This window comes from Rhincodon typus, chromosome 24 (genome assembly GCF_021869965.1).
Source record: "Rhincodon typus isolate 14 chromosome 24, sRhiTyp1.1, whole genome shotgun sequence".
In the NCBI taxonomy this organism is placed as follows: Eukaryota; Metazoa; Chordata; class Chondrichthyes; order Orectolobiformes; family Rhincodontidae; genus Rhincodon; species Rhincodon typus.
Window position 1 is genome coordinate 20,763,915 of NC_063355.1, and position 26,726 is coordinate 20,790,640.

The 26,726-nt window shown below is 40.0% G+C and overlaps 1 protein-coding gene across 3 annotated transcripts in view; it reads left to right on the forward strand.

Moving 5' to 3' along the window:
• Positions 1 to 26,726, forward strand: part of si:dkeyp-14d3.1 (transmembrane protein 132D) — a 909,489-nt gene that overhangs the window by 280,517 nt on the left and 602,246 nt on the right. The window contains exon 1 of one of the 3 annotated variants that reach the window (XM_048611780.1): positions 4,832 to 4,911. The exons of the other annotated variants lie outside the window; for them this stretch is intronic. Within the exon in view, the coding sequence (XP_048467737.1) occupies positions 4,868 to 4,911 (44 nt within the window). The 5' untranslated portion in view covers positions 4,832 to 4,867. Of the gene's footprint in view, positions 1 to 4,831; positions 4,912 to 26,726 lie in introns of those variants that run through there. 3 annotated transcript variants of the gene reach the window in all.

Consider the following 26,726-nt stretch of genomic DNA (forward strand, 5'->3'; position numbering starts at 1 on the left):
CGCACACTCTCTCTCTCGCACACGCTCGCACACGCACACTCTCTCTCTCGCACACGCTCGCACACACACACTCTCTCTCTCTCGCAAACAGACGCATGCACCCTTATGTCGCACCACCATCTCTGTTGACCTTGCTGTCTCTTTTGTTCTGTCTCTTTGTTTTGTTCACTCTCTCTCCTTCATAAATTGTATCTGTAAACTCAACTTTTATCAGTGTTTTTCAGTTTTTTTAAAATTGCTAACATTGAAAACCACTGGAACATGAACAAGAAATTAAGAGCCAGAAACCCAAGTATATCAGGAGAAAACAAATAAACCCAGTTCTTAATTTTATTGTTCCAAGACCTCAAAGAGAGTAATCGGGGGACTAACAATGCATAGTTAAATTAAATGACACCCTGTAATTACTCCAACTGTTCATAGGCACCGCTTTTATGGGCCTCAGTGGCAGTTTCAGAGATGTTGGCAAGCCAAGGCTCACAGCAGTTATGTTAATTAATGTTCACATGGTTTACTTGGCTGGAATCTGTAGTCAAATCTGGAAAACATTCTGATCATCAGTTGGGAAATTGAAGATTTGGGAAGCTGCATTTTTCAAATTTGGAAAGTCTGTGTGGCACATTTCCAAAAGCCCCCTGGATACCATGCCTTCAGTTTCTTGAGCAGACAATTGTGGAACTGATTTGCGAGTTTCGCTTTGTCTTCAGAAAAGTCACACAATTAGAAGAAAATACATTTTGGATTTTTTTAAAACCAAGTCAAACAAGGATTGAACATGGGGCATCATCACTTTCTAGAGGAATGCCTCACTGTTGAAATTTTTAAAATAGAATCCCTACAGTATGGAAGCAGACCATTTGGCACATTTAGTCCACACTGACCCTCCAAAGAAAATCTGATCCAAACTCCCCACCCCCAACATTATATCCCTGCACTTCCCGTGGCTAGTCCACCTAGCTTGCACATCTCTGGACACTATGGCATGGCCGATCTCCAAACTGCATATCTTTGGACTATAGGAAAAAACCCATAGGGAGAATTTGCAAACTCCACACAGACAGTCGCCCAAGGGTGGAATTGAACCTGGATCCCTGGTGCTGTGAGGAGGCAGTGCTAACCACTGAGCCATTGTGCTGCCCTTACATATATGATTGTACACACATTTGAGGAACGACACAATATTTACCACTGTGCTATACTCCTTTTTCTGGTTCTGAAAGAAGCAAAAACAAGATTTTCCCAAGTGAATCCCACCCAGTGCAAGTCCTAATGAAGCAATGTACTTCAAAAATGATTAATTTAGAAAACTGTCTTCAATTTTGGTGTGTAGATTTGGTTGGTTGCAATATTAGTTTCTGCCCCGAGTATTCAATGTAAATCAGTGTTCTACCATCACCAAAGTGAGATGAGATCATCCCCAGAAATGGGGGAGGGAAAGTTTTAATGCAAACCATATCCCCCTGGTTCAAGAGTGCAAGCTACGAACAAGCTGTGGGGACGCTTAAACAATAAACATTTTAACTAATTAGCATCAGTACACCATCATGTGCAGAAAAATTATATCACTGGGGAGTAGAACAGTTTGCACTTGCTGAAATCATAAAGGTACAATGATTTCCTGCTTTAAAAAAAATTAAGGCCGTCTTGTTTTCTGAAACTTGGTCCAAAACTTAAACATAAAAAGATGAATGATTGCTTTTTATATGATGCAGCTGGCACACAGCTTTGATGTAACAAGGGAGCTAATTATTAACTTAAGAATTAATGAAATAATGCAGTTATCCAGTGCCAAGCAGTATCCAAGTCTGTACTCCTCGAAAGCTGACAGCAACTTGTTTTGTAGCACAGCAAGCTCCTAATGTCCATCAAATGTGTTTTTCAGTAATGCAGAATAAGAGACAAACATTGCACTATGGATGACTCTTCTGCTGTTTTTTCGTGCTATGGAATCGTTTGTTGCCTACCTTAGAGAGCTGACCGGACTGTGGTGTAATGACAGTTGGGATCTGCATTGCCGTTTTCTACACACATTCGAGATGATTTAAATTATAGAATAATCTTTTCAAGATGGCGGAGGCTGCAGGGTAGGAGGTGTCCAGGCTCCCGGCCTGTCTGCTCCCTCTCACGTGACCGACCGCATCCTTTCTTATTTTATTTTCTTCACTTAACTTTTGGATCAAATTCCTCTTTTCTTCTTTCTGCGGTTGAAGTAGTGGGGAGAGGTTGCGGGAAGCTGGTGCGGGGCGGATCCGGCCCACACCATGTGGCTGTGGTGGTCACGCCTTGAGTAACGGATCCAGGGTCGACGAACGGGGTGGGGGTCTGTTCGTTTCCTCTGCTTTGGCGGCGTCTGCAGTAGCAGCAGCCGCGTAAATGATATCCCGGTCCTCGGGAGTTAGTTTTGGACGGTCAGCTGGTTCTCAGTTGAGATGGGCCCCAATCCTTGAGAGTTGGGACCGTCTCCTGGCTGTGGCTGGAGTATGGCCAGTGATGAGGTGGCTTTGGCAGAGATAGCATGGGGAACTGCTTCAGCATGCTTCCTCCCTGGTGTTGTGTCCTTTGGGACAGCTTTGGCGGCTGTGGAGCGTGGTGGTATCCCGTAATCCACTTAGGAAATCAAGAAGCCTGTTTATTGTACAAAAAATTAAATTTGCCCTAATTTTGTTTGGTTTATTTGATTTTATAATAAATGTAATTAAAACGACACCAGCCTCTGGCATCTTATAAACAATTTACTGTCGTTTCATAATAATGATAATTTATTGTTACATGTATCTCTGGTTTGGAACTTGAACCTCTAACTATGAGTAGCTTAAGTTTTATGCTTGCTTAGCATCCACTATTTGCACTGCTTTCTGCTCATTTTGTGCTTTTTCATAGTATGTGTTTGTCAATGCGATTTGCAGTGTATATTGCTATAAGTTGATATGAGGTGCCTGTAAAAAAAAGACATAAACATTTATGTGAAGGATCAAGGAAATGTCTGGTTCATTATGTATGCAGAGTCCAGGTCTCAGTGTGTTAGGAGGATGCTGAATTGCTAGAATATTAGCACTTTTCAAATAATTAACAGCAATAAACTGGAGCTGACTTTCCTACAGTTCAGATTTCTATCTATAGATAAAACCTTGCATGGACTGAGGCTGTGTGTTCTTTTATCAAGCACCCTTGTGGATGTCACTGTTTAATCTCTGGAAAGTAAGTTGGTAGTTGATGGTGGAAATTAAGATTTGGCAGGCTGCCAGGCTCAACACTGTGAGCTACATCCCAGCTCGCTAATCATTGACGTGCAGAAAACCCAGATGGGATTTCGGGATAAAATACTGTTACAGGATTTTTTAGACCCAGGCTTTGTTTGGAGAAGTGGGAGGTCAGAGCTAAGAAGACAAATCTACAGTGTAAGGCAGTTCAGAATTAATTAGTTTAGTGAAGTGGCAAGACCTTGGGACTTGAACAAGGCTACAGTGATTTGAATACAAAGTGCATAAAACTGGAGATGTACAGCTACCTGGTGAATAAAAATTGTAAATTAATAAAAGGGTTTACAGTAAGCCAAAGTAGTGTATCCAACCAACATGATTTACTGTCAAATCCTGGTGGCTGTTCTTTATGATTGCAGACATTTGGATAAGTTTTTTTTTAACGCTGAAACTGCTGAACCAGAGCTTTGCACTTGCCAAAAATGCACGTAAACCGTGTCAGATTTTTCTAGTCTAAGGCCAATTAAATATACACAGCAAGCTCCCAAGCCAGACTGAGCCTGTAGGAAAGGGCATGCTGTTAACAATGGATTCAAGAAGTGATGTGTTGTTGCAGTGCATGATGGGTGTGATTTTCAATTGCCAGCCAGATGTTTACTTAAAAATAGCGGGCAATCAACCAAACACTTCCTTTTCCAGCATTTGCGGAGATGTTTAAGCATCCCTAGTGCCTTTTTGTCAATAGTACAAGGATACCTCTGCATCCCCTTGGTGAAGTAGGAAATCCACAAATGATCATGAATATCAAAATCTCAGGCAACAAATTAGATTAGTGTTTTAAATATACATATTCTGCAAAATCCACTTCTAGTAGTTACTGTTACAAAAAGACAGCATGTCTCTCTTTAACCAGTAAGTGTCCATTTGCCATGTGAGTTAAATGAATAGGGATTCCCCTTGTAAGAAATGCCTGGAATTGTTCTTTCTCATGTTACGTTGCTATCCATTGATGTTAAACAAAACTCTTGCACAGAGACTGGGAGAATGAGCAAACTCCATAGGGACAGGTATCCAAGGCTGGAATCAAACCCGTGTCCCTGGCACTGTCAGGTAGCAGTGCTCACCACTGTGCCACCATGCCAACCAGTGGGATTGCTTTGTTAGTGGTCAGTCAGTGACGATCTTTGAGGAGGATGTATTCCCAGCAGATATCAATGCTGTCTAAGACAGTTAGAACCTGGAAAGATTAACTGACATGACAAGCTAAGCTCCACTCATCAGGACATAAATCACTGTTCTGGAGAAGCTAACTAGAGCTGTGATGCTAGCATGAGAGAGAGTGTCCTTAGAGCTGGCAAAGTGTCCAGTGTGTGCCAACATTATATAACTAAACAGCTAATGTGTACTTACTCTTACATTGAGCCTGATGCTTCATAAGAGACTTTCATTAATTCTAGGTATATTGTAACTAACTGGTAAGTATTGTATAATAAAGTTTAGAGTTTAACAAGATTGAACCTATCTTCTTCCATAGACATTGTGAAGGCATCTTTGCCCACGTGGTGGTCAATAGTGTGACTAAAACCAATAAACAGGATTGGTGGCAGAGAATCTATCCATACAAGGTTGGCAGTGATGGCATCCAATTTAAGAACCAGGAGCCAACAATGCCCAAACCCCATAAATGGGAAAAGAGTGAAATCCTGAAGAGGTAAATATTTTCACACAGAAAAGTGATAAATGTCCTTGTTTATCCGCCTGTCTGCATGATAATGTTGTGCAGTTTACAAAGGTATTGGTAATTCAGTCTACTTTCACATAATTTGCCTTTTAAAATACCATCTAATGTGATGTGCTGCAGATCAAGTGGCCCCAGGAATAAATTTCTGAGACTCTCCAGTGTGGAATTCATCCATTATGTTACGAGGATTTTTTTTCTCTGTTGAAAAATGCCTGTGACTCCTAGGAGCATTTATGGATGTAAAAACATCTGCACTTGTGTCAACATGGGATAAATAATGATAATGCCCGATTGGCACCCTGTTCAAATAAAAATTTTAGTCATTAAGAATTCCCCACCAAATCCTTCTGCTTGTGTCTGGCAGTCTATTAGATTCAGTCATTTTGTTTGAATGAGTGCTTACAGCTTATCATGTTATTGGGGAAGTGGCTTGATTACTGAGCCTAACCATTTGAGGGAGCTGAATTAACATGTGTAGCTGAGTTTGAGGCAGTCTAGGTCAATGAATGTATTGCCATTGAAGTGAACTGTATTTGTTCACTGAATACTCCCAGCTATTTCCTCTGCAAGTTTTCGTGTTCAAACAAAATTACTTCAGCTAATGAAAAATACAGATGTGGTGTAACTAACTAATTCTTTCAATTGTCACCTTTACAAACAATAATATTAGGTGCACAGGGTAGTTTTTCTCCAGTATAACCTTTCGCTGTAGTACTGAAAATAGAAACTGGTGCACTGTCTGACAGGTGCTGATTTTGCTGGCATGTGGCATCTTGCAGCAGTCTCTGTTCTATTTTATTTCCTTTAACCACCATTGTTTTGTGCTGCAAATTGCCAGAAGGTTGAGCTGAGAGCGGAGTGAGTGCAACAGATGCTTGGTGAAGAATATGACCAACGTTCTATCTCCTTCATCAGAGAGATTTTGTAGATTAGGAAAGAAACAAGAAGGGTGAAGGAAATTAAATAAATTTTGAGTCCAATCTGCTAAAGGACGAGAAATAAAGAGAGGGGTTGAAAGATTAGGTAAAGAAAATTGGAAAAATGAGAAAAATATTTTAAAATTTTGAAATTACAGTGCTTCTAATAACATGCTTCTGTAAGAATGAGAATTCTCTTTCTGAGCTAGCCAGGTTTAGTAGCATTGCAGCAGTATAAATCTCCTTGTTAAAAATTGTATTTCTGCTGTGAAAGCTCGAGTTCAATAAGTGGAGGAAAGCCTAGCTTTCAGTGACATGTTGAACTGGTAATTAAGGCATATATGCAATAATTTCTTGAAGCTCTTAAACAGGTTGTGGGGTTGCCTGTGGCCATACTTGACTGAAAACACCTGATCTTGGCTGGTTTTTGGCTGCTAAGCAGACCTAGGATGCGTTAGGTCTGGGATGGGAGATCAACTGGGAATACCAGATGTAGCTGAATTTCAGGCCCTCTTGGGGCACAGTGGTAGAATCCCCATCCTGGATTAGGAAGGCTGGGTTCAAATCCCACCTGCTCTAAAGGAGTGTAATAATGTCTGTTAACAGGTTGATTAGGGAAAAATAGGTTAAATTTAAGAAAACAAATTGAGGGTAATTTGTCAAATTTTTTTTTGTGAAACTTGGCAGAATGCTGCAAATTGTCTGAGGGCATCTGGCAGTTAAACCAAGGAGGATTTGGCCCTAAGCCTAAGGGGCTCTGGTGGTGCAGTGGTAATGTCCCTACCTCTGAGTCAGGACACCTGGGTTCAAGTCCCACCTGCTCCAAAGGAGTGAAAAATCATCTTTGAACAGGCTGATTAATAAATATGTTGTTCTTCAGCACAAGTTGTTGGGTGATTTACAAATTTAAAACATCCAGCACTATTTAAACTCTCCTTTTCCAGCAAATCCTGATTCAATCTGTTTGCTCCTGGAAGGCTAGTTTACTTGTAAGAATTGTGGCTTTAGGCATTTTAGAAATGTCATAAGATCACCTACCAGCAATTTAGGAATGAAACACAAATCCTCATCGTAACAATTGTAATTGTGCATTATGTAATGATCATCAAATCAACAATAAGCAGATGTTTTTAGTATGCTTTAAAATGTATAAGCTAAGTAGGCACCTGGAAGACTGGAGGGTTCATTTTCAAAACTCTTGATGGCTTTACTCTCCCCAACTCTGTGATCTTCTTTACCTTTGGGTGTCGGTGTACCCCTACAGTTCTACTAACTAGCACCTTCTTGTGTATCTGTCCTGGGCTACACCATCTGTGCATTCTGCATTCAGGGATTCTCTTTCTTAAGCAATGCTAACCTTCTTCACTTTGTAAACTCTGCCTCTTTAGCCTCTCCCTTTTCTTATTTACTATCTTTGATCGAATTTCTATTCCCTTCTTTGTAGCCACTGCTGTCTCTGCAAGTATCTGAAAGGTGCTGGATCAGTGGGAGTTGTTAAGTTTCACTTTGATTGCTGTTTATGGTTGGTGCTAATGCAAAGGACATTTGTTGGTGTCTAGCTTTGAGATTGTTTGTCAAGTTGGATCAATATTTAAATTGCTGATATGAAACTCTTGGATCCGTGCTCAGAAGGAGTAAGAGGTATTAATGCTGAAAGGGCCGTTTACTTCATAATTTTTAGACAGCTAGAAAAGATCAAGGGAAACATCACAGACGCCAGTTGCAACCTCAACCCCATTTGGCTCCGAGGTCTGAGAGTTTATATTCAGGTTGTGACAAGTACTGAGTAGAAATAATACCTGTTGAAGAGGAACGAGCCCCTTTTAAGACATGTAATGTTACATAAGGTAATGGTTCTGAAAGGGTTCATTTTGGAGCCTGCATTTAGTTCCGTCCAAATGGATAATCCCCTAAGAGCTTGTGTGGGAAAAGCAGAGCATGTTAGGATCTTGAAGGGTGAAGACTTTTACTTGCAGGTCTCCCAGTCATCTTAGTAACAACATCTAACCTACCTCATGTAATTGGTACTTGATTGCTAACGCACTATAAAGTACATCTTCCCTCTTCTCATTAAAATCCCATGGTGATATTCCCTTCCATTATAAACCAAGTAGGCCCTTAGACCCTGTCACACAAAGAGCATGGTGACTGCAAGCTACCCAACCACAAGCTTGCAGTGGCTGCTATTGCAGCAACGTAAAACAACAGATGAAACAAGGTGGAAAAGCTGCTTTTGAAACCACAGCATTAATATTGGTGTTCCAATATGAAATCGATGGTTGGGTTGACAGCAAGAGTGTACTGAAGGATTCCGAGAGGTAGACTACCCCACATTCGGGGTCATCTTTCGTTTAGGTGTGTTATGACCAGGTGAGGAGGGGTGCATTGTTTTCCGTTTTGTCAATTCCCAGTTTTTTTGGCACAACGTCTTCATGAGCAAAAGGGAGAGCGATTTTATTGTCTGCTAACCCTGTGAAAAATAATAACATCAAGGATACATACGCACAGGTATAAAGATTAAAAGTGGAAAGTGTCCAGCAAAAAAGGGAGTAACAGAATCTACAAGTTTATATTTCTTTGGGTGTCCTTCAGGCTTTTAACCTGAGACTATTATTGGTTAGTTAGGCTCTCGAAGCTTCAGAATAGCAAATATTACAGTCAGTATGTACGGTCTCAGTTAATAGCTCTAATAACGCCTCCTCTTTTATATTAAGGTGTTAATATTAAGGCAACATTCCATTTCTCTTTTGATTATTCTAGTACCTGACTATTACATCTTCTAGAGATCTGTGTATGTGGACTCCTTGCAATCCTTGAACCTCTCCATTTGTAATTTTTCACTATTTAAGTTATACTCTGATTTGTACTGTTCTTGTACAAAATGGCTGACTTTGCATTTTGCTGCCTTGAAATTTGTGTCGTGGTTTGCCTGTTCATTTTAATGTCTCTTTATAATTTTACGTTCTAGTCTGCACTAATTTTTGAGGCCCAGCACAAGTCCTTGTTGGACACCACTATTCATTTCTTTCTTATTCAAGTACATATCCACTCTCCATATACTTTTGGTATCCACTGCCTAACAAGGACAATATTTTTTCTTATATCTGTTCATAGGATGTGAACATCATTGGCACGACCAGCAATTTTATACAACCTAATTTGTGTTTGAAAATCTGGTGGTGCCTTCAAACTTTCTGAATATCCATGAACCGTATTGATAGCAATAAAACCAAAAGAACTCTGAATGCTGGAAACCAAAAAGGAAAATAGAAATTGTTAGAAAAACTCAACAGGTCTGGCAGCATCAGTGGAGAGAAGTCAGAGTCAATACTTCGGAACCAGTAATCTTTCTTCAGAACTTATTTATAGCTAACAGTTTGTTACGTGGACACAGAAGTAAGCGAAAGAAAGCTTTCAAGGTGACAATTACTATATAGGATTTCCTTGTATAATTTGATGAAATCATACATTCACCCTTAATTGATATTTCTTGAGTCAAATAATCCTTTAATTTGGATATATTGAAACAGTTTACTTTTAAATTAAGTATGGTGGAATTGATATTTTCAAAATTGCACTTGAATCGTTATTCCTCGCCATGAGTTGAGATAATTATGCTGAGAGCTGGCTGTGAGCGATGCCAGAGAGAAACCACAGTTGTTGGTACTTAAGAGGCCCAGGTAAATGATGGGATTACAATAATGCTGAATAGACTGGCAAAATCTGATTGATAAGTGCCACAAGCACCTTCGCTGGGGATACATGACAATGATGGAACTGATGCATTCATCTATTGATAAGGTTAAACTGTAATGCTCTTGAATATTGTTTTTCAATCTCCGGGCTGCTTGATTGCTTTTTGATTTCAATAGAACTGTAATTTCCTTCATCAGATAATGCTGTCAGATGAGAGCTGCCACCACTTTTAAACACACTGGATTTTCATTTACTCAACAAAAGGTATCATGGTGACTCTTAAAACGTGCTACAATGAGAATAATTGCATTAGAAGCTTTGCAAGGTTCATGCATTACATTCTGCTTTTGTGTCTCAGTCCAGGAACGTAGTAGCAATTAACTCGTGATTCCTTCCAATATGTTTAAGTAAGGTTTCTCATGGAATGAAGTACTTTATTCCATTCAGTTTACAATATCAGTTTTTAGAATGAAAAGGTACTCTAGCTGACCATTAAAGTTTAAGGACAACTTAGGAACCCATCATGAAATGAAAATTTTGATTAAGAAAATAATAGGTGGTTCTCATACATCTGTAGGTGAGGTACCCAATATACTTTGATAGGCTTAAAAGTGGATTGATCCAATAAGCAGTTGTCTTCTACCATCTTTATCAGTTATCTGAAGAAAGGTTGAATTTATCTAGCACCTTTCATGAACTCAGTATCTCAAATTGGTATAAGACAATGAAATACTTTTTGAAATGAAGTCACTGCGGTAGTGTAGAAAACCCTTAGTGTATCATTCCAATAAGACCGGAGTAGAAGTTATAGCCCAGGAAGGAATTCCCCATGATTAGGCTCATGCTTTTAACTTGACTGTTTCCTACTTGACTGTAGTCTAATGAGCTGAGATACCATTGATGCCAGCCCACAGAGACAATAATGTCGAAGTCTGTACTGACTTAGCTAAACTCAAGTGAGGTACATGGAATTAAGTCAAAGATCAGGTATGATCTCACTTAAGGGCTGAAACATATTGGAAGAGCTAAATGGTTTATTCCTTTTCCTGTTTTACAGTTGGGGGAATACAGTTGAGCTGTGTAATTTTGGAGTAGATAGAATAAACCAAAAGCAAGTGTTTTCAATTTGTTTTATTTTGACCCATCTTTACCTTCTGAATGAATCCACCATCCCCTCTTTTGTTAATGTCCTGGGGGGGGGGCTAGAGTGGACAGAGGGCCGTCAGTGTGGTATCTGATTGAAAGGTGCTCAAGGAGAATTCATTGTGTGGCACAATTCTGCCAGTTGTCTCCTCACCAGGAGGAGATAGCATTCTGTCCAGTGCTTCATGAAATACTAACATGGCTGGAAGCTGAGATTTCAACATACCATAAAATAATTTCCATTGTTGAATCAAATGTAATGTTTACATATTGTTTGACTTTCAATTAATGGCCATAGAGTCGTACTGAAAAGTGAGGAGATGGTGATTGAAGGAACAGCTTTGATACAGATTGGTGTGGGTATTATGGGATACAATCATCCTGTGGGCAGTCAGGAGTGGAAATGCCCCTTATGCTGAAGATCCAGCTTAGAGGGTGTTTACTCAGTGCTTTGTGCTGAATTGTTTGACTGGAGCAGTGTGTTGGATATTGAGTGTGTTTATTGGAAATATTTCTCTTCTGACTTTCAGGCTGAGTTTTGTTGATGGCTCATTCCTGAATATGGAAGGTGAGGTGTAATTATCTGGAAGGTGCAGAGTGCTTGACGATTCTTCCTGATTTCCCATTGTTGAGTTATATGTGTGTGTTGGGAGCTGATTATTATCCTGTGGACTGTGAATAGTCAGTTCCCTCTGATTTGGGAGTCAGATGTTGCTTGTCTTTTCAAATGCCTCCAAGATCTCTCACCACCCCATCCCTGTAACTCGAGCATAAAAGATAAAATATAATGACTTCCCTTTTATGTGGAGCCTTTCATTACCACCACCTATCCCAAAACTCTTTACAGCCAATGCAGTAGTTTTTAAATGTGGTCACTGTTGTAATGCAGGCAATATGGCAGTCAATGTGAACACAGCAAGCTCCCATAAATGCCAATGGGATAATGACCAGACCTTTGATTTTGTTGTTGGTGTTGATCAAGGGGTTAGTGTTGGCCAGGAAACCAGGGATAACCCCTCTGTCCTTCAAAATATTGCCAAGGGATCTTTAAGGTTTTGCTTTAGTCTGACAGCATTCCATCTTTCCTTACACATAAAGAAGGGAAACCCTCTTTAACGCCCATTTGAGAGAGAGCAGAAGGGTCCTTGCTTGAGATTTTGTCTGGAAGATGGCTCCTCTGACATCACAGCTCTGACCACTCCTTTTCTGATGGACAATTCTGTGATAATGGCTCATTCAATGAAGGGTTCTGTTACAATCCCTATCTGTCACTGTCATTTTTCAATGATGGTCAGGAACAAGGCCACATCGCACAGGAAGAGGGATAAGATTAACTTCCAGGAAAGACTAGTGACTCACTGGCTCAGTTCTTCTGGTGAAACCCTCATCCATACCTTTTCATGTCAAAGCGTCAGTACTGATGGAGTCACATGTAGACCAGACCAGGCAGTTGTATCAGGTCCCCTCCCTCGAAGGACAATATTTGTTTTTTTCAGACAACCTGAAAGTTTTCATTTTGATTCTATTCCACAAATTCTAAATTTTATGTAATTCAGCTTCACACCATAGAATGATTGTGGTAACGAGCAAAGATGCCTTAAATGGAAAACTAGGTAAATGCATGAGGGAGAAAGGATCAAGAGGATCTGCTGAGAGGGTGAGATGAAGAGGGGTGAGAGGGGGCTTGTCAAGTATAAACACCAACTGTGCAGAACAGCCTGTTTCTCACTAATTTTTTATATGTAATTTTCATTGATTGGATTTGAAGTCTCAATCTCTGGATTGTTAATCAGCTCCATAGGAATTCAGCTGCCATACTTGACAACACTTTTAATAAAATGTCTTTTTATGCCTTCTTTCAAGATTTTACCTGATGGCCTTGAGCTTTCCCAAAAGCCCTGGGCTTGGATTTGATAGTTTTGCCCAGGGCTTTTATAAAATAATGAGGGGTATAGACAGAGTTGATGGTAATTGTCTTTTCCCTAGGATGGGGGATTTCAAGACTTGGGGGGCACCTTTTTTAAGGTGAGAGGAGAGAGATTTTAAAAAGATATGAGGCGCAAATGTTTTACACAGAGGGAGGATCATGTGTGGAATGAACTTTCAGAGGAAGTGGTGGATGCAGGTGAAATTACAACGTTTAAAAGAAATTTGGATAAGTACATGAACAGGAAAAGTTTGGAGTGATGTGGGCCAGAATCAGGCAGGTGGGATTAATTTAGTTTTGAATCATGGTCAGCGTGGATTGTTTGGACCAAAGGGTCTGTTTCCATGCTGTATGACTCCATCCGATGATCTGTTGTCATTTATATATTTGAATAGTGGACCAAGAAGCACTAATTAAATCCCAACAAAGTTAAATCACTTCCAAAAATCACTGTCTGTTTGACTAAAGAGTTGAGAACCAGAAACACAGATTTAAGGTGATTGGCAAAGGAACCAAATAGTGAGTGGTTAGAATTGACCGGAATGGACTGGCTTAGAGAATGTTAAGACAAGGACAGTTTTATATTTATAAAACAAAGAAACATTTGTTCAGAAAAGAAATGCAGGGCAATGGGGAAAAGGGTAGGAGGGACTGGCTAAATTAATAATATAAATTGCTAGCATATACTCAATGAACTGAATGGCCTCCTTCAGTTCTGTAACCATTCTATATACTTGTGTCCTTGTTTTTCAGCAGGATAACAATAATTTCTAAAAGAGTAAGTTTGCAGATTCAGATTGGGGAAAATGAAATGAGAAAGGTGATATTTACTAATGACTGCCACCAGAAAATATTTGATGTCAAATCAGTAAACTTTGCAGGAAATTTTGGGTTTTTTTTGTTTGGAAGAGTTTGAGCATTCCACTGTTCACCTGCTCTGGAATTCTGGAAACAGCTTCCTCTTGTCTTTAGTGTTCAGATTACGTTGATAAACATAGTTATCACCCATGGGTGTCTGCTGATTGACCATATTAGTAATACACTCATTTGTCTCCCATGATTTTGCCTATACTGAGCAAAGGATTAAATTGAGTCAGTAGCATTCTTTCTTAAGCACAATGCAGCCTCCTAAGACACTAAAGTAGTGTGTGTACAAGGTGTGCGCATGACATCTGCTGTTCTGATAAGCACAATCAAGAACTGTCACCGACAGCACAAGAAGCAGGGAATGCCTAGTTTACTTAAGCAAGTTCAAGGCTTAATGTCTGCTGCAACTTTGGCTCTCCCATGAAAAGAGATAATGATTAACTAGACTGGTGTAGGTGATGAGTTTGGGGACAGCTGCTGCCAACAATGACAGGAGTAGATACATCACCCCCTACCATTCTCGGGCACTACTGTTCTTTTTTGTCAGGTAGAAAGCTTCATGAACTCTGTGTCCATGTAGAGTTGGCTGCAAGAGTTTCCACGTTGATCTGACAAGCTAAGGTAGGTCTTCAATTTAACTTCTCCAAAAGATAACATTTTTAATGGTAGAGAACTCTTTTAGTACTGCACAGGGCTTTTGGTTGGAGTATATGTCTTGACATTGAAACCACAACTGCACAGCTCGCAGAAATATTATTTTATGTTAAAATATATTAGTCAATTGATTAGAGTGCTCTGTTTATAACTTTCCGTGCATTTTAATAATATTTTCATTTACCGATCTATCTTAATTAGAGAAGTAATTACATAAAACAACTATTTAACCTGACGTGTAAGTCCTTATTTAATCGGATGTTCAAATAACTCAAATCTGATTAAAAATGAAATGGATCCTTTTCATAGCTGGATTATTTTGGTACGGATTGTGTTTTTAAACACATTCAGGACTATTGTTCATTTTGTGCTCAAGGACAATAATATAACTCACCAATCATTCCTGTCAGCTAGGTCAAAGCCTAACAACTAACAATTTGGCATTTCTCATCTCAAGGATGAATATTAAGGCATGATTGAAAAAATTACATTGCAAACTGTGAAGTTGATAACCGACTTGCTTGCTCAGCTATCTCCAAGAGGCCAGCATAAAACTAATTTGACTTTGAAAAGAAGACAATCAGATGGCAAAAGTAACAATTAAATTCCTAACATTTTCTGACCATCTCTTAGTTTTCAGTTTAGGCGCTGCATAATCAAGATGTTGTTACCCACCTGCTGTTATTTGAATGAAATGACATGTAGCAGAATGAGGCTTTGTATGCATATATACGTTCTTTAGAAGCTGCTACTTTAGAAGATATTTCAAACAAAGAAGGGGTCCTCGCTATTATATGGTATTACAAATGTACAGTGATTGGGTCTCTAAAGTTACCAATATTGGGAATAAAGAGGAAACCTTGAGAGCATGAGTGAAAATGAACCATAAAACTTCATTGACTTAAACCTTGACTACAATCATCTTCAGTAAAAGAAAACCAGGATGTAACTTTAAAACATAAATGTTGTACAAGGCTTATAACCAATTCATTCTTTACTATACATTTTCTTTAATACAGAATTATATTTGTTACTATTGACATTTATAGTTAAAACTCAAAGGATGTAAAAACTCTCATGTGGCTTGATGGTCGTAATCTGCACTCTTGAATCAGAAAGTCATGAGTTCAAGCTTCAAATAATCAAGACTGACACTTCTGTAGAGTACTGAGAGTGCGCTAACCCATTATCATTCAGGTGCGATGTGAAACTAAAACACAGTCTGAATGGCAACATCCAATGAAGAGAGAAATCAGATAACCTGACTAACATTTAACCCTCAACCAATTTCTAAAATAGATTTTTTTTTCTGAAGAAGGGTCCAGACCCAAAATGTCAGCTTTCCTGCTCCTCTGATGCTGCCTGGCCTGCTGTGTTCATCCAGCTCTACAACTTGTTATCTCTAAAATAGATAGTCTGGTCACTTATTTCATTGCTATTTGTGCAAACTTGCTAGGTGCAAATTGTACAACACTGCTCTTCCAAAGTACTTATTGGCTGTAAAGCTCTCTGGGATGTATTGAGGTTGTGAAATGTGCAATATAAATGCAAATCTCTCAAATATTTAGAATAATTATAGTACATTAATGTTGGTTCAGTCATGTAAAAGAATTATGCTTAATTGTTTTGTGAGAATATTCAACTATTACACTTTTCTTCTTTAAGGAGTTGAATCCTGTAGTACAAGTTAGCTAGATTTGGGACTGGAAGGAGCTAAGCGTAGAGTGGTCTGGGATGGGAGAGATGTAACAGGTGGGGCATAAGAGAGTGTAGTGAATATTTAATATCAGGATGTGTATGATGACGATGGAGGTAAAGAGGAGTGACTTGCTGTGTTGATGACCCAGGCTAATTTTGCAGAGCTGGGAATCTCAAGAATTTTGGTACCATAAAATTTACCTTTGTACTTTTCCTCTTCTGGATTGCCAACTGACCAGGACGAGCATGTCAATAAGGCTACTCTTACAACTAGATCCCAAATGAGGTTCCCACATTTAGTCCCAATCCAGGCCTAATGCCCAAATTGCCAAGCATTTGACTTACAGGATATGCACTGACTCCCCTTTTTTTTTGTTCATCCACTGTCTCAGTTTCTCACAGTAAGGCTAATTTACAAAGGACTCCCTCCCTTGAGGATATCTTACCTCAAGATCAAATGAATTTATGCTCTGAAAGGCTTTCTGAGTAAAAAAAAATGAGCTTATAAATTGCTAATGCAAGAGGAAATAATAATGCAACACACATACACACAGGTTGAAAATGAGAAGTCCAAACTATAATATTGAAAATATATATGTTAGCCTTGGGCATTTGTGAAGGGTGGATAGTGGAGCATTTAATAAGTAAGTAGTCGATTTTGGGATTCCTGGCTGTGATGTCCTTGTTCTTTCAGATTGTGGTCAGCTTTTGGCACTCAGAGAAAGACAGTCCCTTACCTGCAACACAGAAGTGACTAGAAGGTCATTCTTCAACTATGACCTTTTACAGCATGCTAGTGCTCGAACCCAGGCTAGCACATTTAGTACCTCAGCCAACTGGCGCACACGTGGATTTTTAGAACAAAGCTTGCAGGTCAGTGTAATGACAGGTGTTACTATTCAGATGACCTACTTCTTGAAGTTTCCATGGATTAGATTTCCAATTTTATTTCTGATTTGAACCACAGAATCTGAATTGATATATATCACATCATGTGATTTCAACTAATGCACAGTGCATCACGTGGATAGCATCAAATCTGCATGGAAGATGAGAAACCAAATCATGTGTTGTGTACATGTGGACAGGAATTGCCTGCAACAATAAGCTTTGCACTAATTTTTCAGCTTCATAAAAGAAGTGTTGCATGTTTTGCTTAGTTTCTATAAAGAAGGCATCAATGCGGTAGTAATGTATGATTCCATGTACCTTTACACCAGAGCACAAGCTGAACCTCAGTATCATATTGCAAGCAATACATGAAGTTGTTAATAAATTTGCTTCAATCATGTCAGAGATAGTAAGAACTGCAGGTGCTGGAGTCAGAGATGATACAGTGTGGACCTGGAGGAACACAGCAGGAAAGTTGATGTTTTGGGTCAAGACCCTTCTTCAGAGAGGGGGAGGGGAGCTCTGAAATAAATAGAGGACGGTTGGGGCTGGGGAAGGTAGGTGGGGTGGTGATAGATGAATGCAGATAGGGAGTGGTGGGGATTGGTCAGTGAGGTAGGAGGGGTGGATAGGCGGGAGAGAAGATGGACAGGTTGTGTCAGGTCAAGGAGGCGGGGATGAGAGGGAGGGTTGGTCATGGGATGAGGCAGGGATGGGGAGATTGTGTTTTGCATGAAAAGCAAGTTTTAAAAACTTGCTAAATAATTTCCTTCTGTAGACTGTGGTTATAGCCAACTGTTAAGAGTTCTGAAAAGGTTCCTTAATAGGTTTAGGAATTGGCTATGTAGCTGAGAAAATGAGGCACAGACTGAAAAATGTGAACATGTGCCACCCAGGGCAGTGAGTGAATGTGCTAAGACTGATTTAATGTTCAGACTCTCATAAAATTCTATCCCAGGTCTAAAATACATGAGAACAAGAATTTAATTCCCTCAAAAGAAATTGCTCAACTGTTGCTGAAAAATAAATACTTGGACAGGCAAATGTGAGTTTGTGCAACTAAATCTGAAAGATCTCATAAGACTTTACTTACTTTGGTTTCCCATAAAATAATGAGATCTCAGAAGAAAAAAAGTGAACATTTGTTGCAGTTTTGAAGATATATATGGCTGGTAATGCTACCAATGACTTGATTGATTTCCAATTTCCAGGTCCTGTAGATTTTGTGTAAGAATAAACAGACTGAGGGAATATTAAATGCTATAAGCACTCAATGGTTCAGGCGTCATCTGTGCAGAGAGAAAATGAGTTAATCTTTCATGTCAATGAGCTACTTTTGGGAAGGCTGAAAGTGTTTTAGGTTTTAAGGTAGTGCAGGTACAATCTCTCAAATCCAACAGCCCCAGACTGTGCCAGATTGTGGATTTTCTTTTACTCATCCATGGGATATGGGCATTTATTGTACAGAGGATAGTTAAGGGTCAATGGATTGCTGTGGGTCTGGATTCACATGTAGGCCAGTCCAGGAACAGCTGGCAGTTTTCCTTTCCTGAAGGATATTAGTGAATCCGATGGGAATTTTCCCCAACAATTGGCAACAGTTTCATGGTCATCATTAGACTCTGAATCAGGAACAAAAACAAAGTTGCTGGAAAAGCTCAGCAGGTCTGGCAGCATCTATGAAGGAAAAAGAGTTAACGTTTCGGGTCTGAGGTACGGTCACCTGACTCTCTTATCCTTCACAGGTGCTGCCAGACCTGCTGAGCTTTTCCAGCACAACAAGGTGCAGAGCTGGATGAACACAGCAGGATCATAGGAGCAGAAAGGCTGACATTTCGGGCCTAGACCCTTCAGAAATGGAGGAGGGGATGGGGGTTCTGAAATAAATAGGGAGAGAGGGGGAGGCGGATAGAAGATGGATAGAGGAGAGGATAGGTGGAGAGGAAACATACAGGTCGAAGAGGCGGGGATGGAGCTTTTCCAGCAACTTTGTTTTTGTTCCTGATTTACAGCATCCGCAGTTCTTTCGGTTTTTATTGGACTCTTAATTCCAGATTTCTATTGAATTGAAATTGCACTGTCTGCCATGTTGCATTTGAACACAGGTCCCTAGAATATTGCCTGGATATCTGGATGAATGGTCTAGTGATAATATCACTAGGCTATCCACTGGGTCAAATGAGAGCAGGCAGGTGATAAAGATGAACATTTTACTTTCAGGTTTATGAGCTTGCCTGTGGTAGTTCCATCTTTTATTTCTGAGACCGGCAATCCCTCCTGGAGGCCTGACTTCACCTGCATGGTATTCTTGGTGAGGCATGTTTCTCATTTTTAATCTGTGTTTCGTACCCAGTCTTTGAATTGATGATACCAAAAATACTGTTCGGTGGTTACAATGATTTCAAGGAGGACGGTTTTGTAAGCGCTCATGCATCTGCAAATAAGAGTTCAAAGCATTTGCAAAAATTCATTTTTTTTTTCCCCTCCATCTCCTGTGTTCTGAGGGACAATGCCCAGTTTTTGGTCAGTACCGATTTGCAGCCTTCAGAAGAAAGAGTAATGAGGTCCTGCAAGTAAACCTCGGGGTTAGGTCAGACTTGGTATACTGTACCGGAGTGTGGAAAACAGGGAGAAGAGACAAAAGAAAATAGAAAGTCTGGTGAGGGTCTGAAGGCAGGATAAAATAAATGATGAAAGGGACAAATGGGAGGGAGAAAAACATGGAAATTGGTTGAGGGAAGAAACAAAAGCTGGACCCAGAGGAAGTATATCACAGAATCATCACCAACAGCTGCCTTTCTTGGGGGAGAGGAAGAATTGTGACAGGCAGTCAGTGTCACTGTGAGGAGTAGGTGAGGTGAGGGCCCTGTGACAGGCAGTCAGTGTCACTGAGAGGAGGTGAAAGTAATAGTTCCTCTGTGGAGGCCAACTGCAGCCATGGCAACAGCCACCGGCAAGGCCCTTGTATTGTTGGTGCTCCAACAGCTCAGGGGCTGGATAGATTATGGCAGTGGGTATGAAGCTGTGAGGAAGGGGTGTGTGCGGAGGCACTGATCCATTAATCATTAGTGAGGGGCGCAGACAGGGGCCTTTTATGCCTTAGACGTGACTCCAGGCTGGTTTGTTGCCTCCCAGGTCCTAGGGGTGAAGGAGGTCACAGAAAAACTGCAGGGTTTTCTGAAGGGGGAGGGTGAAAAGCTAGAGGTCTTGGCCCATGCTGGGACAGATGACATCAGAAGAAAGGGTAATGAGGTCCTGCAAGTAAGCCTTAGAGTTAGTTCGGAAATTGATAAGCAGGAGTACAAAGGTAGTAATCGCTGGATTATTCCTGGAGCCACACAGTAGGGTGAAGAATAGATGGATAGAGGAGATGAATGTGTGGCTGGAGAGATTGTACAGAAGGGAGGGCTTTAGATTCCAGAGGCTTTAGGGATATTTTCTGGGGGAGGTGGGAGCTGTCCAAGTTGGGCGGTTAGATCTGAACAGAAATGGGACCAACATCTTGGTGGGGGGAGGTTTGCTAGTGCAGTTGGAGTGGATTGACAGGGATATGGGATCCTGCCAAGCAGTTCAAGGAAACGTAAGCTGAGAAGTTAAGGAAGAATCTGGAAGGCAGAGGAAACATCTCCAAGATAAGAATGATGTGAGTTTAACAAGATTAAATGAAATATATTTTAATGTAAGAAGCCTAAGGAATATGACAGATGAGCTGAGGGCAGAGATAAGAACGTGAGAGTATTATATCATTGGTATGGTTGAGTCTTGGTTGAAAGATGGGCTTATTTGTTCAAGGAAAGCTGTGTCTGACAAATTTGGTCAAATTTTGAGGGAGTAGCCAGGCGTATTGATGAGGGTAAAACATTTAATATGGTCTACATGGACTTTAACAAGGCTTTTGATTAGGTCCCATGGAGACTGGTCAAGAAAGCGAGAGTCCATGGAATCCAAGGCAGAGTGACGTGTTGGATCTAAAATTCATTGAGAGGTAGGAAGCAGAAGATGATGGTAGAGAATGAATGAATGAATTAACTTTATTGTCACATATACTCATTGAGTATCAGTGAAAAGTTTATACGTTGCCACTTACAGCATCATCTTGGGTACAAAGGTACCCAGGTACAGCTTCTTTAGTGACAAACCTTAAAAAATGGAAAAGTAAAATGTCCACTTTGCAGAAATAAAAGTTCAGAGCAATGGTCTTCCAACCCAGACCACACTGGCCCCTAGTCTCCAGTCTACGCCAGGTCCTGGCTCCAGACCATGCCAGACTTCGCCTTGAGGATGATGAGGCTGGGAGATGGCTTCAGGATGCTATGCAAAGCCGAAGACGCCATGCTAGGAGGTCGCCATGGGAGGCTGGGAGTCATCGGAAGCCAGGAGACTATGCTGGAAATCTGGAATAAAAACAGGGAAACTTGGAGAAAGGAATCCTGGCAGCATCCTAGGAGGGAGAGAGAGAGTTAAGGGGTTCCTAGAAACAGTCACATTGGTCTCGTAAAGTTAACTCTGTTTTTTCCTCTGATTCTTCCAGACTTACTGCTGTTCTCCAGGTATTTGTTGTTTTCCAGAAACTGAAAACGTCTCACAGCATCTCTGGATAGAGAAACTGGGGAGAGAGGGATGTTTCTATGACTGGAAGCCTGTTTCTATGACTGGAAGCCTGTTTCCATTGTGGTTTCACAGGACTTGGTGATGGGGCTATTGCATTTTTTGGTTTACATTAATGATTTGAACTTAAATGTAAGATCAAATAGTTTGATGACATAAAATCGCTGGAGTTGCAACTAGTGAAATGATAGCCCATAAAATGCAGGAGAAGATCAATGGATTGGTCAGCCAAGCAGAGCGTTGTCAAATGGAATTCACCTGGGAAAAGTATGACACAATGCATTTGGGGAGGGATACTAAAGCAAGGGATTATCCTTTGAATGGAAGGCTCTAGAAAAGTACTAAGGATCAAGGTAAAAATATTTGTAGCGATCATTATGCACATGATTATATTCTACTCACTGCAGACATCAAGTCACCAGGAATGGTTGTTATATGCTGTCTGATACTCCCTTTTCAGCTCAGTGGTAGACCCCTGTTTTCGATGGCTGCTCTGTGAAAGTTTGGCATGGTTTCCTGTCTAGCTCTCAGCTATGAGGCTGCTGGAGGACAACCTTCAGTTCTCTTTCTCTCCCTCATGTTCTTCGTTCTCCAGCAAGGAGGGAAACAAGAGACCCAGGAGTGAAAGTAATGAAATGCGCTGAACAAATAGGTGGATAACATTTGTTGAGGTTGACTGAGTGAGAGGAGAGACAGCATAATACGAAGGAGTGCACTTTGAGTGATGGATGGATCGACAGATGGGGATGTGAAGAAGTATACAGATCGAGACATTTGGGTTTGTCTTTATTTAAGGTGACATGATGTGTGATGTGCTGCAATCACAGAATCCCTACAGTGTAGGAGCACGCCATGCAGCCTATTGAGTTCATACTGATCATCCAAAGACCATCCCACCCAGATCAAGCCCCCTACCGTATATCCCTGCATTTCGCGTGGCTAATCCACCTCACTTGTACATCGTGAACATGATGGGCAATTTAACATGGCTAATCCACCTAACCTGCACATCTTTGGACTGTGGGAGGAAACTGGAGCATCCCCACAGAGACAACCATGGAGAATGTGCAAACTCCACATGTACAGTTGCCTGAGGCTAAAATTGACCCTGGGTCCCTGGTGTTGTGAGGCAGCAGTGCTAATCATTGAGACACTGTGCCACGCTGTGCTGCAGTAGGTTCGGGTGAAAGAAACATGAGGGAATTAGAGCGATTCAAACATTTGGATGTAGGTGAATGTGCTCCACGATTCAGCTTCTGGCCCTTTTTATACTATGCAACTACTGTTCCAACTGAATCCACAAACTTTGTACCACAGCACTTGCTGTTGGTCTTGTCCATTACTTCCAGTTTTGCTTCTCCGGCAGGATTCTTCCTTGTGTTAGTGAGAACGGTTCTCCCTCCAGTGCCTTCTATCTCCCAGTTGGAGAGGCGCCATAAATGAAAACAGGGCACAGCCTTCAAATGTGTGTGAGAGCTCCATTCTGTTATTTCATTGTGTTTAGCTCCAAATTCCAGACTTCATCATATTTCACAATTGTGATGTCACCTTAAAGACTGGGGTTGAAGTTGACTCACGCTGCCCTTTCTTGTCCGCTCAGGATAATTGGTCTGGGAATCCAGAGATGGTAATGTCATGACTGAGTTAAAAAATCACTGACTGTTGTGCTGCTCTTACTCCTAGGTCCCCCATGCGGTGCCAAAACCGATGTACTAGGAACTTACAGTCCAGCCAATGATTATATACACTCTGAGCATTTAGTCAAAGCACAGACTGACAGAAGGACAATTAACAAAAAAAAACTCTTTGAATATCTGCTCTCATCACAACAACTAAAACCCCTGCATATTGCTTGATTATTATTCCACTGTGAACCACAGCATCAAAATACATACTGTGACAATTCAGTTCCATACAACAATGTTTATCTTTTACACATTCAGGGGGAACAGGTTTAGGAAACGGTTAGCACAAATAAACAGTCTCATGGTAAGAGTAAGAGACCTGTGAATGTAGCAGCATACCAAGTACACAGCATTAATTCTGATCCAAGGAAATAGTATAGTTGAAATTCTGGAAAGGCCGCTTTACTATCTTAAGAGAACAAGCACAGTGAAAATAATTGTAACCCTTAATATCCACAGAGAATGGGTTTACATTGGTGAAAAGTACACATTCAGAACAACGATTTCTCCTGATTTACACAACCTTAAATGGCTTTGTGCTTTGCTAGACTTCATATCATAAATTATTCTAACCCAATAGTATCTGAGGGACTCCCAATTCTCTTTCTGGTTAGGCTTAGAATGAATTTTCAATCAGTAAAACCATTAGTATAAAGTGGAGAAACATCAGAGCATCTTCCCCCTGGTGAGAGATTGCGTTCTGTACTAGCTGACAGTACTGATTTTAAACAAAATCAGAGAAATGCCATAAAAATTACAGTAATTTGAATGTTATTTTTTAAAATGAAAACTAATGCTCTTTGAGAAGGAGAAGCACCTCCAGAGCTAGAAGTGATTCTCTGCAGTTCTTTTGCATTCTTCTCTGCAACCTATTCAAAAGTTACAAGGTTACAAATGTTACTGTGTTTTGGAACATTTGCTTCACTGAAAGCCAACTGTTATTTAGACTATTTTCTTCCAAGTGTAATTGAATCTAATCCTGGTGTCTGTTTCTTTACTACAGTACATTGATTCTTTATTGAAATTTTGTGCTTGCATGATCTTGATGCAAGGATAATTCTGGCAAGGTCACTTTCAATCTGATTTTGAAGAAATAGAAACCATTACACTGTGGACTGCCTTGACAATATAAGCTTCCTAAAACTAGCCGATAATACTGAGGTAACAGTTACTTGAATTTACACACTGTAACTGCTTCGACATGATTAATGAACTCGAACGAATATATTTGTAAAAAGCTCATTCAGAGATCAAGTAAATATAAATGGCTAAAATTCAAAAGATACACATCTCACTAATCATGTAGGAAGATTTAATTTGCACAGCCAGTCATACATATGTGCACTGTAGCACGTTAATCTGTTCCATCAGAATTGATAACTGTTGAATGCCACTGATTTTAATAAGAGGATTAAATTAAATCTTTCTGAACAAACGTATTTTTACCCCACTGCTCAATAAGTAAATGATTCTTAGAAGGAATAGTTAAAGTGAGTTGATAGTTGGTGCAAATTTGTCTAGAAGCCCATGTCTTCAATGGACGTGCAGATGGTTGTGGTAAATGTCAAATTAAATCAATACCAGTATCTGTCCGTTGTTAGTATAATGCACGTGTAACCTTTTATAAGGAAACCAATAACAATTTGCATTTGCGTAGCAACCTTGATTTAGTTTTATTCTCTTGTGGGACATTCGTATTGCTGGCTTGCCAGCATTTATTATCTACCCCCCAGTTTCCTTGAGTATGTGGTTTCTGCTTGAATCACTGCCATCCATGTGCTGTGGGTAGACCCAAATGCCCTTAAAGGAAGGAATTGATGGTAGAAAATACATCCAAGTGCTTCACTAACTGAAGCCAAGCAATAATAGATTTTGACCCAAAACTCGGATGACAAACTGATTTTTGAGACTGGAAGCAAAGTTGAAGAGTGTGAAGTCTCTGCTATCAAGGTTTTTTTTTGCAGGAGGCCGAGTCGGATATTGAGAGTGTTGGCCATGGTATTCGTCTGGAGGAGTTTGGAGAAGTAAGAATGACTAAGGCAATGAAAGGATTTGTAAATGAAACAAAAACCTAAAAAAATGTTAGCCAGCATATCAGCAGTAATTTCTGTACATGTGGCATAATCAGCTCAAGTTACATTCTTTCATTATAATGCCATATGAAGTTTAATGCTTTGACCAAGCTTTTGGTCACTTGTCCTTGCATGGTTCAGTATCAAATGATGTTTGACAAAGCTCCTTGCAGCATCTAATGATGCTTTACTCCATGAAAGGCAGTAACATTACAAACACAAGTTGTTCACTCTTAAATGACGTTTGACCATTTCAAATTATTAGAAAATACAAATACTTTAAACAGTTTAACAATGGCATTTTAATTGTGGTATTGATTGAGAGAATTTATTTATTGTGGTGCAAAAATGGTACTGAAGTATCAGGAGTGAAGCCTTAGCTTCAGAGTGTTGCTGTCAGTCCCTTAGCCGTAAGGTGTTGCACATTTCGCCAATGAATGTCTCACACATACTTGCCCTTAATTGCAAAATAGTAGTAGATAAATCAACAGCCTAGTAATACTGCCCATTTTCAACAATCTTTTTTTTTTGCCAAAATTTTGTTTTGGACCACTATGTCGAATTGTTTTAAACACATTGATTATTCCAAGGGCACAGAGGTGGCAATAGGGGCCAATTTTATAATGAGCTAATTTTATTTTATTATTCTGGCTGGTGTTCAAGTTTTGCCTTCTGTGCTCTTGCACCCTCTGTTGGCTTCAGACTAAACATTTTATTAAATGCTTCATACTTCCTGTTTATTTTTATTATAAATGGTTCCATTATCTTTACCTGCCACTCTGCTTAACTGAACAGGAAAAGAGCAATACAAAAACTGCTGGAAAAGCTCAGCGGGTCTGGCAGCATCTGTGGAGAGAAACTAGAGTTAACGTCTCGGGTCCAGTGACCCTTCAGAACTGATGGTAGCTAGGAATATGGTTTTTATATGCAGAAGAGAGGATGGGGGAAGGGGGTAAGCTGTAAATGATAAATGTAGGTAGAGCCTAAAGAGTAAGAACAGTTGGACAGACAAAGGAGTGGATAATGATCAACCTGGGAAATTGAATAGCTACTCATAGGGACTGTTAATAGCTAGCAATGAGTTGTGTGTAACAACAGAACTTGTGATATCAAGACCTGGTGTGGGATTGGAGTAAGGATGTGGGAGAAGGTGCCTCAAGCCCTAAAATGGTTGAACTTGATATTGAGTCCAGAAGGCTGTAGAGTTCCCAAGCAGAAAATGAGGTGCTGTTCTCCTAGAAACATTAACTCTGATTTCTCTCCACAGATGCTGCCAGACCTGCTGAGCTTCTCAAGCAATTTCTATTTTTGTTCCAGATTTACAGTGTCCACAGTTCTTTCAGTCTTTATCACGTGTATTCCATCTCCCTGTAATTAATGTTTTTCTTTACTATAAGTAATACTTCTAAATATTTATTTCTTTACATGATCAATGTCTTCGCACAGGGACAATATTATTCATTTTTGATGAAAATATAGACATAAATTGTTTTGATTTATTTAAGATTTGTTTAGATTCTGAATTTCCTTACCAGAAATATTATAGTTTATGTGGAGTATAGAACTTAACTATTGTTCTGAAGCTTAAAGAAGCATTTATTACTGAATAGAAACCTGTCTATGTACA